Raw genomic sequence first — 13035 nt, forward strand, 5'->3', positions numbered from 1 at the left:
GGGGAGAGCAGCGCCGGGCTCAGCAGGGTGAGTTCAGGTCAGTTGACAGCTCTGTATACAACAGAAACCTGCAGCCGTGGGCTGCGATGCTCCATTCCTGCTGTGGGAATGCATTTCTTCCTCCTCCCCCTGCCTCTGTTCTATGGGGGTTGCTGTTTGGTGGCTGGGCGCTTTGTGACGCTCGACTCAAGCACAGAGGGGTTTTCAAGCTGGCTTTAATCATCGTCACTTGCTGCCCCATACCGTACATGCAGCTACAAGGCAATGGAAATGTGAGTGTGTCAGTTTGTTCCTCCTGGGGAAAACTGGCATCGGGGTATCTTACAAAATAGCGTGCGCCCTCACAGCCCTCAGTCCTGCTGCATATAAACCACAAAAATACAGGAGTTTGACATTAAGAAAGACCACGCACATAGAAAACGCTACGGAACACAAGTAAAAAAATCGCCTTTTTTTTTTTTTTCTGTGTTTTTTTTTTGTTTCTCTTTTAAATCCTATCACCCTCTTCTAGGACCCATCGAAGCCCATCCTCCCTTTGTCTTGAATACGCAGCCAGGGTGCAGCCCCCCCCTCCCCTCCTTCTGTGCCGTTGTTTGAAGGTGGTGATGTTGAACTTAGGGATCTGTCATTGGGGTGAAGGCAGGCGGGGCTGCTCCAAAGGAGCCCCATCAGGTGTGGGATGCACACAGGAGATGTGTGTAGTGCAGGGATGGAAAGCAAAGCTCCTCCGGGGGGGAAGGGGGGGATAATGAAGTTCCAAAGGCATTGGCTGTGTGTATAGAGCCCAAGGTAAAACCCTTCACATCTTGAAGTTTGGGAGTCTGAATTCAGAGCTTGTTTGACACACGAGCTCCTCAGGCGCTGCTTCCTCTGCGCTCCAAGTGCTGCTGTTCTCTTGTATTTGATGATAAACTTCATTTTGGCCATGAGCCGCTGCTCCCTTTATGGCTGTTCCTCAGCCAGTCGGGTCTGGTGTTGTACCAAGGGTATAAACTGCTGAGATTAATGACAGATCCTGCAGCCCTGGCGCTGCTTTGTCCAGCCGAGCTGCTCAAGGGTTGGGTTTGGAGGTGGGCAGAAGGACGGTGCGATGGGAAGGTGAATTAGATTTAACTGCACGTTAAGATCGAGCCCTTTGCAGAAAACAAGGCCACCAACTTCAAAGTGCGAACAAACATTCACGGGGCCCGGATTGCACGAGGGGAATGTGGGGTTCACCCCCCAACCCCGGGCAGCTCCTGCAGCTCCGCAGCCATCCCTGTGCAGTGCATGAAGCCTCAGCAAGTGGGGCAGCGCAGTGTGAGCGTCCTCAGCTCCCTACAGCTGCTCCTTTGAGGGCTGCATCACCCCCAGGTTGGGTTATGGGGCAGCAGTGGGGTGCGGGAGCAGAGCAGGCGCTGCTGCCCCATGTGCCATCCCTTCACTTTGCTCCTTGGCTGTCTGGGTGGCACAGAGCAGGGAAGCACACACACACACACACACACACACATACATACACACACATGCATTCACCAGGAATTGCTCTTCATTGCACAATTACAACAAAAAAATAACCTGAATGTGGCAGAGTGCATGAAGGTCTGGGTCTTAAAAGAGGGGAAAATAGGAATGGGAGGAAAGGGGTGGGAAGAATGAGGTATTCCAATCACCAGAGCTGCATCCTGACCCCCATCCTGGGCATCTGCTGCCCCGGGTGGCTCCGGCTGCTGCTGTGCTCAGTCCTGGCTCAGGGTTGGCTGTAACAGTGCGGCGGTTCCTTGGACAGCAGGACAACCCTGTGCCCTTTGCTGGACTTTTTCTGTGGGATTCCAACCTTCCTTCCAGATCCAGGCTGTAACCGGTGCCCCTTCACAACCCAGGCACCCCCTGTGTCATCAACATGGTGGAGGAGGAGGAGGAGGAGGAGGACTTCACATTGAAACAGCTGTGCCATCGTTGGGATGTGAACCAGGACTCCAAGGCTGGTTTGGTAACATCCATCCTCATTGCTTCATGAGGGACTCTGGCTCCTGTCCCCACTGTGAGCTGGGCTGCAGTGAGATCCTCTACATCCCAGGTGGGTGCTGTGGGAGCCAGGCAGGGAGCAGAGCACTGTGCCCCTTCTGTTTGATGCTCATTTCTTCTCTAGAGGAAAATATCTGGGAAGGAGAAGGGCCTGGATCTGCTTTCCTGGGGGAGGGAAGGTGCAGTGACCTCACGTGTAACGCTGGGTCCAACCAGCCACCCTCTGCTCCTCGCAGCATGCAAGGAATGCCCTTTGCAATGAGCCAAAGCAAATCACATTAAACCGAGGGTCCATTCTGTGCCCTCCGCTCCTCCTGCTGTGTGCCAGGAGCTGGAAGGCAGAGCCGCGGGGCGCTGGGGATCCTCCGTTCCTCCTCTCTTGGTGTCATGGTTGGGTTTTTTCTCTTTTTATCTTCTTTTTCCCTTTTGTTTTTCTCCTCTCTGTCGGACTCTGATCCTTCGGGACAGTCCTCGTGTTCCGTGTATTCCACGAAGGAAGCAGAGCTGTTCTTAGTGGTGTCTCCCCTGAGTATTGTCAGCAAATTTCATTTAGGCACCTTCAAAAACAAAACGAAACAAAACAGAAAACAAAACAAAACAAAAAAGAAGAAGAAAGCTTCCGCCATTCTCGGTGTTGCTACAAGAACCGATCCCCAAAGGGGAGGGGATTTAAGGGAGGGGGGCACCGGAATGCTGCTTGTAAAACAAAGAACTGGAACACAAGGGACAGACAACAAACAAACACCCAAACGCCCATCGGCGCCACCGAGCGCTGCTCCTCTGCTCGGCGCCTCTCCATCACTCCGCATCCAGGAGCCGCTGTTGAGATGTTCCCCATCCAGATGGAGGGGAGCTGGGGGCACCGTGGTGCGCTGCTGTCGCTTTGGCAATGTCACAGGTGAAACGTTACCGAAAGGAAGGAAAACGGGCACCGGTGCTGCTGGGTCGGTGATGGGAAACCAACGGGTTGAGCCCGCCCCGTCCCGGAGCCTGTCGGGTATTGCAGTGAGTGTCGTTAGCACGTGGCAAAGCTACATAAGAGAAGATGCTACATTCCTTGGAACGAAAAATAGTGCTGAGTTGGATTTCTTCTGCTGAGTCTCTTTTTTGCTCCCTGTTCCTCTCAGGGCAAGGAGCGAGATGGAAGGAAGGGAAGGGGACGGCATCTCCGTGCTCTCAGCCCGGGAGGGAGCGCGCCGGGAGCAGGGCGTGTTGGGAGGGAGATCTTTAAAATTAAAAAGAAATTGGGGGACAAAAAAAAAAAAGGATGGGTTATTTACAGCCATCCACGCACAGTCCTGGGGGTCGGGATGACTCTCCCTGCCCGGCTATGGGCACGAGGGGCTGGTGGAGCTCTCCAGCGAGGACTGGGAGAGGCGACGTGCCAGCGGCCCGATGCTGGAGTCGGCCAGCGAGGAGGTGGGGAAGAGTTTGTACCAGCCCGCCACGGTGCTGGAGAGGTCGAGCTCCTCCAGGACGATCTGCGCCATGCCCATGAAGCACTTGCTGTCCATGCGCCCGTAGTCGCCCCACACGATCACCTGTGGGGCAGAGGTGGCATCAGCAGGGATGCCCTCAGGGGGACAACGGGTGGCTGCCCCCTGTTCCATCCCAACCCCAGGGACTGCCGGGGGGGTCACCTGCAGGACTTTGCCTTGGGGGCTCTCCTCGAAGAGCAGTGCCTGCTGGTAGGAGGGGTCGCAGCTCTTCTTCACAGCTTTGGTCTTCTTCTTGGCCAGGCAGACGCCGTTCTCCAGCAGGTAAACCTTCACGTAGGTGGCTGCGGTGGAGAGAAGCACTGACTCAGAGCAGCTCCTGGGGCTGTCCCGGCACAGAGCCATCCCCATCCCCCCATGGTCACCTACCGGGGATGCATTTGGAGCCCATCTTCGGGATGAGGCCCCGTGCCTGGATCACCTCCACCTCCAGCTGCCCACTGCGGTCTGTCATGCCCACGTGGACATCACCTGTGCAGGGGAAGGGACGCACTGCACTCAGCATCCTCACAGCACCCACCTCCCGCTGCAGGTGAGCCAGGCTCGGTTGGTCCCCAGCCACTGGGAGAAGCCACCTCCAAGTTGGCAGCCCCAGTCAAAGAGACATTAAGATTGGAAAAGACTCATCGGAGCCATGCACAGCTTCAGCTCCTGGACCCCCAGCACTCACCCATTGGGGGGGTGGCCAACGTCTGCCGTCCCACCAGCTGCCCCGGGCCCAGCCCGTCCAGGAAGTCACTGAACTGACTCTCAGCTCCCAGCCGTGCGGTGGGGAAGATGAACCTGCGTGGGATGGAGCAAAAGATGCCAACAGGGCCCCGGGTGCCCCCAGCCACTATGGTGTGTGTGCCGGTGGTCCTTACGTGCCGTCCGAGCTGTTGCTGTTGGTGCTGCCATCAGTGGACTCGCGGCTGCCCTGCCGGGTCACCCTGGTCCTCAGCTCCACCGCGATGCCGGTCTCGGTGCTGCGGCGGATGTTGCTGCGCAGCTTTTTGGGGCCACCCTCTGGAATTAGAGGTGTGGGGTGAGGTCATGGAGCTGCAGGGCCCATCCCAGCCCCACATCAACAGCTCCAGGTCCCACTGACAGGTGCCGACCCCATCCTGTCTATGGTCAAACTGTCCCCATCGCCACCCCCAACCCTCACTGCTGCCCATCAGGCCAGTCCCTGGTGGGCAGGATGCCATCACCACTGTCATTGTAGGCACCCACCAGCTCATCGGGATCTCTTAAGGTGAGCAGGGAAGGCCGTGGCAGAACTGCAGGAGCCCTGATAGGGAGCCATGCATTGCTCCAGTGCAGCCACAGAGGATCAGGGATGGGCTGGTGCCGTGCTCACCGCTCTGGTTGAGCTGCAGCGTGCTCCTGCTCCACTGGGACAGCCCCACGATGGCCACCATCTTGGCTCCCAGGCTGGAGCGCCGCTTCTTGCTGGCCGTGATGCTGACGGAGTCGGCGCTGCCCCGCACGCTCTTCTCCACGCTGTACATCTCCCCGCTGATGCTGGAGCTGCGCACCACATTCCTGCCCGCCGACGGGCCGGCGTCCCCGTTGAACATGGTGGGGTGCTGCGGGGTGGGATCAGCTGTGGGGACAGCAGGGTGGGTCAGGGGGGCACCGTGCTACCCCCGGGGTGCTAAGCTGGGCAGGATGCTCAGGGCAATGGGGCACACTGTGGCTGTACCCACCCCATCCCCACCCCATGCCCCACACCCAGCACCGCTCTGGTTCCCAGCCCTCACTGCTTCCCTTCCCCATGAATATTTAAAGCGCGGCGGGATGGGAGCATCCATCTTCCAGGCAGAGGTGAATGATGAACTGCGGGCCAAGTGAAGCCACTTTAGGATAATGGATGAAGGCAGCGCCCGGAAAAATATTTCTCTTTCAAGAGACGCAGCCACAAACACAGAGCAGGAATGGCAGCTGGCAGCGGGGCATCACAGGGGATGGAGCAGCACGAAGGAGACGGCACAGAAGGGACACGGAACCCACAGAACCAACATCACGCAGCAGCACCCCAGCACAGCACTGGGTTTAGGCAGAGCTTTGGGGCACGGCAGCCTCCAGCCACTGTGGCTATAGGATCGTTTCACTGCAAGATGCAAACGAACCCACCCGGGGGGAGGAGGGATTTGCTGCCCCCCTCCCGGCTCCCCCTCAGAGCTCCCATAGCCTGGCCCGAACACTGCACCCCTTTACCCACCCCCTGTATCTCATCTCTGCGCTGCTATTCCGACAGCTGCAGCCCCTCCACCCCATGCCCCACAGCCCCGACCCACAGCCCCACATCCCTGATGGGCCCGGAGCGATGCCATGGCCGTGGCATCCCTGCACTGATGCGCGATGGCTCCGACATGAGCTCAGTGCCGCGTTCCGTGCCCACCCTACACACACCCCAAATAGGAAGAGGTCCCTTACCTGCACCAGGCAGCGCCCCCCGGCCCCCCCAGCCCGGCACGCAGCCCCCAGCCCCGCTATGGGAGGAGGAGGGTGGCAGCCTGGGCACGATGCTCGGGTTTGTGGATAGCAGGGATGTGCCGGCGCTGCTTCAGCATCTCCATGGTGACATGGCTGACCCAGTTCTCCTCCCAGCCCTGAGCGAGCGGGGGCACGCGGCGGTGGTCCAGAGGGGGGGGGAGAGGGGCGGTGCCATGGAGAGGGGCAGGGGGAGATGTGGGGTGAGGTGGGATTCAATGGGGCGCAATGAGATGAGATGGGATATGGTGGGATGCAGCGGGTTATGATGGGATGAGGGGGGATATGTGGTGGGATATGCAGGGAGATGCGATGGGATGCGTAATGGATGGGGTGGGGTGGGATGCCATGGAATGCAGCGGGCACCACAGAGCTGCTGGGGACACCGGGAAAAGGGGGAATGAGGAATCTATGGGGGTCACAGGCATTTGAGGGACCCCAGGGTAACAACAGAGCCACAGCTCGTCCCACTGAGCCCAATGCTAACCCAGGGCTGAGGGAGAGCCCTGCCCCAAACATCCCACCACAACGACAGCAATAATTACAACAGGAAAATGGGATGACGCTTTGCCAAGGGCTCCAGGGAGGGCTGAGCTGAGTGGTGCCCTACACAGGTGGGGAGCAGCCCCTGATGGAGGGCGGGGAGAGCAAGGGGGGAGAGGAGGGGATAAATGAGTGCCCCATAGCAGCCTTTCCCCTGCAGGGAGGGCACAGAGGGGGCTGGGGGTGGCCTGGGCTGGTTGTCCCCATGCAGAGGGGCTCCCCATGCTCTGGGGCTGTGCGGGAGGAGCTCCAGCAGCAGGTGGGGGCACTCAGCTCATGCTTTTAGGGGAAAGCCCACCTGGTAGGGTGCTGCTATGAGGGCACTGTGCATGGCTCAGCAGCACACACTCCTCCTTGCATTTGGGAGAAAGCAGGGCTCGATTTCCCCTAAAAGTACTTAATTCTAATGAAATGCTTCAGGTTTATAGGTGGTTGCTCAGCGCAGATTAACTGCTCAGCAAGGGGTATCATTCAGAGCACCTGAGCTGGAAACCAGCGCAATGCAGCCCAGGTAAGGACAGCAGGGAGCAGGAGGTGACGGTCCCATATGGGAGCTGGTGTGTTCCTCGGTCCTATTGTGCACACATCACACTTTGGCTGTGGGGTTTTCTCCTCCAGCCCTAACGCACAGCTCACCCACAGCCCCCTGGTACCACGGTGCTCCCATAGGGGCTCACAGCAGTACAGGGATGGGGAGCTGGGGGCACAGCACCTCCCCACAGCCGGCCTGTCAGTGGGGGGGGGGCTCCCACCTCTGCCCCCCCCCAGACACCGTCCCTCTCCCTGTGTCCCTGTGTGACGTCTGCCACGCGGTTAAATCAGATCTGCGCTGAATCCCATCGTTTCCACGGCAACGTGGAGGAATCACAGGACCCAAAGCCGCCCGGTGGGGCTGCGGTGGGGGGCACTGATGCTCTACGGACCACATCGGGCAGCCCCACTGCTCAGCCCCCAGCCCCAAACCCCTCGTGGGGCCGCGCTCCCCATAGAGCCGCTGCTTATGGGGCTGCCCATCTTACAGAGCTGCCCCCAGGGGGTCCGCAGTGGGGCGGGCACTGATGGGCACAGAAGGGCCGTTTGCTGACGGCGTTTCCCATCCCCAGCAGTTTCTGCCTTGGTGCCGCACGGCCCGGAGCTCTGCAATGCAGCTCACAGCGCTGAGAGCTGCGCGAATCCCATCAATATTTCATGGAGCTGCTTCCTCCAGGGGAAGGGCTGCGCCTGCTCCGCTCCTGAGCTCACGGAGAACATCCCATTTCCTTCCCCTGGCAGCCAGCCCCCAGCAGACCCCCCCCCTTCCCTATTCCTTTGCCAAATGAGCCACCGGGGCTGCACCCTATGTGGGCTGCGAAGACCCCTCAGGTGAGAATCAAAGCACCCTGGGATGCTCAAGTGCAATGAGTTGGGCTCATGGGGGCAGCTCCAGGATGGGCTCATAGACCCCCTCCCCTCCCTCCAGCTCCCTATGCAGCAGCAGAGCAGTGAGGACGGCCCCATATGGCAGCATGGGGTCCCTCCTGGCTGCACCCGCACTGCCCACAGCCCAGCGGGTCAGGTGCAGCGTCTGCAGAAAAGTTGTGTTTGATTTTGAAATGCTGAAGGCTGCACAATTCCAGCCCCACTTCTGGACGGATCAGCAGAAAACTTGCTTGCTTTGGGAAGACTTGTGCGAGCCGGAGCGATGCCAGCAGAGCGCGGGAGCAAAGAGCTGCCCACAGCAGCACCCAGCACCCACCCAACATGAGAGCTCCATTGGGGGACAGTGTCCCCTCCTTGCTCCATCACCCTGCAGCCAATGTGTGCAAACAGCAAGCGGCACCTCCAGCTCCAGGGGTCTCCTTGCTTAAGGTGAGGGGCTCTAGGACACCCCCAGTCCCACATATCCCCATGGCACAGCAACCCAATGCAGGTGGGACCCCCATGGCACAGCAACCCAATGCAGGTGGGACCCCCATGGCACAGCAACCCAATGCAGGTGGGACCCCCATGGCACAGCAGGGTGGGACCCCCAGATGGGGAAGGCAGCCATGCAGCCACGCTGTCGATCCTGCACTAAATCACTACGATGGTGACAACGTGAGCCTGTTTTCCTGCTATTAGAGATGCTGTGACACAACAACATCTTGGAGCACGATGAAATGGATGCGAGGAGATGGTGCCGTGCTGCTCGGCTCTAACAAGCAGGATTTGGTGTTTTCATAACCTGGAATTGCATTGTGCATCGCTGTGATGCTCCCACACGGTTGTGGCACAGCAGGAGTGAGCTCAGCTCAGGTGAGATCAGAAGTGACAGCACGGGGATGGAGTGTGGGGGGGTTTGTCCCTGATTTGGGACACGTGAGGAAGGATGGAGGCTCTGCGGTCTCACCCCTACCCACATAATGCAGGCAGAGCTTCAGGGATGGGCCTGAAATGGGGCCGGAGTGAGAGCTGTGAGTCAGGGTGTGAGATGGAGCAGCAAATGGATGGCGGAGAGGGCACAGAGAGTGGGTGCAGCAGAAGGGCTGGTTTGGGAGAGGTGTTGGTGCAGGGTAAATGGGCACAGTGCTGGGGATGGAAGGCAGAAGCTCGGGGTGGCAGCCCGGCCTGAGGCTCCAAACCCCAGCCATGTCCTCAGCATGTGGGGAGCTGCAGGACCCCACGGTCACCATGAAGGAAGGAAACACCCAGCACAGCCCAAGGGCTGCCGTGCCCTTTGGCTTGGGGCTGAGGGCTCTGCTTGCAATCTGTGCTTCCTCGCAGCACTCACCAAACCCTGTGTACTGCAGCACCGTGGGGATGGATGTTGGCCCACCCCATAGCGCTGGGTCCTGGGGTCCAGAGGGGCCCTGCCTGCCCTGCAGCACCATCTCAGCCCTCCTTAGCAAACCTGTAAGGGGTTTCCCTTCAGAATCACCCACAGCACCAGGTCGTGTGTGCACAGAGGGCACAGTGGGACCAACAGACACGGCACAGTGTGACCAATGGACGTGGCACAGCAGGACCGATGGACAGAGCACCAGTGCGAGGTGAGGTGAGTGCCAGCACTCTGCAGGTTGGGGGTTGCGATGTGAGCCCCCCTCTCCAGGCAGGACCCCCCCCCTCACCCCCCGCCTCGGCCGGTCGCTGCCCCCGTGTCCCCCAGCGGCGGGGCCAGGCTGGCACGGGACGGGGTTGACGTCAACGGGCTTTCAGCGGGGATGATGGATGGCACAGGGACAGCGGTCCCGGTCCCGAGCCCGCTGGGAAGCGCTGCCCCCGCCGGTTCCGAGCTCCGGTGCTCGATTCCAGCAGCGCCCGATTCCAGCAGCCCCCAATCTGAGCAGCCCTCGCGTTTCGGGGGTCCCTCCCTTCCCCGAGCATCCCCCAATCGCGCCGCCCCCATTCCGCCCCCCCGGCCCCGCTGCCGCCCGCGACGCTCGGATCAGGTGCGGTCCCGCCGGGTCCCGGAGCCCCGCACCCCCCGGGCACTCACTCACCCACCGCTGCCGCCGCCGCCGCCGCCCGTGCCCGCTCCTCCCCTCGGCCCCGGCGGGTGCTGGGAGCGGCGGGCGGGGGAGCCCCGACGGAGCGGGCGGCGGCGAGAGGAGCTGGAGGAACCGAGGGGAGCGGGGCCGCTGGGGGCAGCCCGAGGGCGGCCGGGGGAGCGCGCTGTGCCCGCTGCTGGGTGCCACCAGCGGCCGGGGGGGCTCGTTGGTCATCGGATCGGATCGCGTGCCCACCGCTCAGACCCCTGAGATGCCACGGTGACATTCCATCCACCATCCGGACCTCAGCAGCTCCCATATGAGCCTCGTCATGTGTCACCTGCGCCCCAAAACCACCAGCCAGACCCCACACCCAACAACTGGTGTCGCCAAGAGGTGCCAGCAGGATGATGTATGTGGCAAACAGACCCCAAGAGCTGCCAGAAGACCCTGTGCCCGTTGGTCGGACCCCCAAGCTGTCCAGCTGACCATTCCGCCATCCAGAACCAGCACCAAGAGCCCCCAGCTGCACCTCGTTCCCCATCACCCACAGCCCCCCAGCGGGCCCCACACCCACCAAGCACCCCCAGAGCCTCCGGCCATGCCTGCAGCTGTCAGCCCATGGGTGGCTGTGGAGGATAAACCCCCTGTGGATGTGGTGTCCCCAAATCATCAGCCACCATCCCATGCACAGGGACCATTTGGGGGCTTTGCCTGGTGCCTGAGCACAGCCCCCCCCAGGGCTCGGGGTGCATTTTGTGCCCCAATTCCTCCTGAAGGAGGGAGGCAGTTGGAGCAGGGGGGCTGCGATGGTCCCGCGCTGCCCTTGGACTCACCTTGGCTCCCCAAAGGCAAACACTAACGTCCCCCGGAGCAGCTTCTCTTTTCACTCATGGTGAATTCCTCCTGCGTTCCCTGCGCACCCTTTGACATGGCAGCCACGTGCCACGAGGAAACCCTCCTTCAGCTGCTTTAACTCTGTCTCTCCCTCCAATAACAGCAGGCTCAGGTTGTCCTCCACTCCCCACTGCACTGTGTGGGGGTCCCGGTGCTGGTGGGCAAAATCCTATTGGTGTCCAGGGAGCGATGTGGGGTTTGCAGGTAGCAATGGGGTGCAGAGAGCAATGGGGTGAAAATACCCTCGGGGTGCTGCAAAAGAAGGGGGCAGTGGGGACACGGCTGGGATACGGCAGGTCCCAGCGCCGGGCACGGGAAGGCTGGGGAAGGAGCAGGAATAGCTGAAAGAACTAAATATGGAAACTTGGATAAAACAGAGCTGAAGTAGGGAGCCGGTTTCCTAACAGAATTCAAAGCATATAAACAAAGTCGGGGAGGGAGAGAGGTTGTCTGGAGGGGGCCTTTATGAGTAATATTTAGAAAAAAACTGGCTGGAAATATCTCTTTGGGAAAGGGAATCGCATCAAAGCGGGTCTGCAGCTTTGTGGGGACGGCGCAGATCTGGTCGCATGTTGTTTATGGGGAAGAGGTGCTGGAAACACAACGCTTTGATGGTGGAAAGCTGCTCCTTAACTCACTGAGCAGCTCAGATTTGTCGGCTTCCCACCACCTTCTCCTTTGCGTTTTGGTGCCGTGTCGGAGGAAGGAGTTGTTTAATGTGATTACTCTCATAAGGGAGGCTTAAGAAGATTAGTGGGGCTGAGCTTTATGGTGTTGCAGGGGCTGTGGGCAGCAGGCTCAGGGGCTCTCAGCACCCAAAGGAGGTGCCCTGCTGGACCACAGAGCCCCCACATCTGACCCCAAATGGCTTCTTTTTATTCTCCCAGCTCTACAAGGCAACGTCTCTGTGTGTTCAGGTGGATCTCAATCCATTATTTACATCCAGATTTTTTCTTCTTTACTCATTTCTTTGCTTGGGGATGCTCGTCCCAAAGCAACTGCTGGTTTGGGATCAGTGCAGAGGGATGCTGTAATGGGAGCCAGGTGGGATGGGAGAGGGCTGACTGATGGGAGGAAGGCCAGGAGTGCAACCTCTGCTGTATCATCCCATTTCCTTAAGTGCCAAACAAACCCAGCCCTATAGAAACCGGCTGGAGGCTGCAGTCTGTGTGCAGAACAGCCCCCCTGGGTCTCATTGCTGGCACAGGAGGACCCGGTTGAGCAGGTAGCAGATGTCAGCAAGTGCGAAATCAACAAAGCACCACAAGGAATCACACAGAAACCAGCAAGTGGAAAAAAAGCTGCTGTGGGGTTTAGTTGGTTGGTTGGTTGGTTGGTTGGTGGGGGTTTTTCTTGGCTCCTCTGTTTCAAGCAGGCTGACATGGACATCTCTGTGTCTGCAGATGGCTGAGATCCTTGGGGAAACCAAGAGCAGGTGGGAAGGAAATGCAGCATCGCGGGCACAGGGCAACGCAAAGGGATCCAGCAGGAGGAGGGGTGGGTGCTGCACTCAATGCCCTCCTTCAGCATAGAAACAGCTGGCTGTTGTGCAGCTGGGAGCAGCAGCAGTTGTGGCTAATTGATTTATAAATGAGTCATTGCAGCAAGGGGCTGCTGTGCACATCACGGCTCCCAGACGGTGCAGCAAAAGGAGACCGGCTTATAGTGGGAATCAGGAGGGGGAGAGCAGTTGTTACTAAACGCTGTGGCTCATCTCTTGCTTTTCTTGGCTGCTGTGTAACATCAACGTCCCCAAACCTCCAAGATTTGCAATCAAACGGGGTGAGTTTGCTGCATTTTGGTGCCACCAGCACACAGCCCTTAAGGGCTCTGAAAGCACAACAGATTGAGATCCGGCCTGTTTCATACAGACACAGCTGCGGTCTCCCTCATCCCACGCAGGGCACACAACAAGCTCCACAGCTGCACCTCCATAGCTGGAAACCGGCTGCAAACAGTGAACCATAGTGAGGCAGCTCCGCCATATAACGGCTCTGACTGTGCCGGCAGGGCCTTGAGGAGCGGCTCTCCATGCCTGGCTGTGCACAAGGCCAGGCCTGAGGCCTCACGTCTACACGAAGCCCATCCCGAGGCCTTGCCCGCCCCCTCCCGGCCCCGCTCCGCTCCCGGTGCGGCCCAGCCCAGCTCCAGGCCCCGCCCGTTGGCTCCCGCCC

General features: G+C 59.5%; 1 protein-coding gene across 3 annotated transcripts; it reads right to left on the reverse strand.

Moving 5' to 3' along the window:
* Nucleotides 1-197: 197 nt before the first annotated feature.
* On the reverse strand, nt 198-12908 carry RIMS3 (regulating synaptic membrane exocytosis 3). 3 transcript variants are annotated; one of them, XM_015883268.3, is made up of 7 exons: nt 10801-12908; nt 4840-5085; nt 4364-4505; nt 4171-4283; nt 3870-3971; nt 3645-3784; nt 198-3545 (listed from the first exon to the last, which is right to left on the reverse strand). In XM_015883268.3, exons 2-7 carry the CDS (start codon nt 5057-5059, stop codon nt 3333-3335), a joined length of 930 nt encoding a protein of 309 aa, XP_015738754.2. In that variant the 5' UTR covers nt 5060-5085; nt 10801-12908; the 3' UTR covers nt 198-3332. The 3 variants fall into 3 exon arrangements, with proteins under 3 accessions (XP_015738754.2, XP_015738755.2, XP_032304925.2); XM_015883269.3 differs by lacking the exon at nt 10801-12908 and adding an exon at nt 9977-10117; XM_032449034.2 differs by lacking the exon at nt 10801-12908 and adding an exon at nt 5919-6104.
* Between the last annotated feature and the right edge of the window lie 127 nt (nt 12909-13035).

Source organism: Coturnix japonica, chromosome 17, assembly GCF_054131305.1.
Source record: "Coturnix japonica strain WE chromosome 17, WE-NBRP24, whole genome shotgun sequence".
NCBI lineage: Eukaryota > Metazoa > Chordata > Aves > Galliformes > Phasianidae > Coturnix > Coturnix japonica.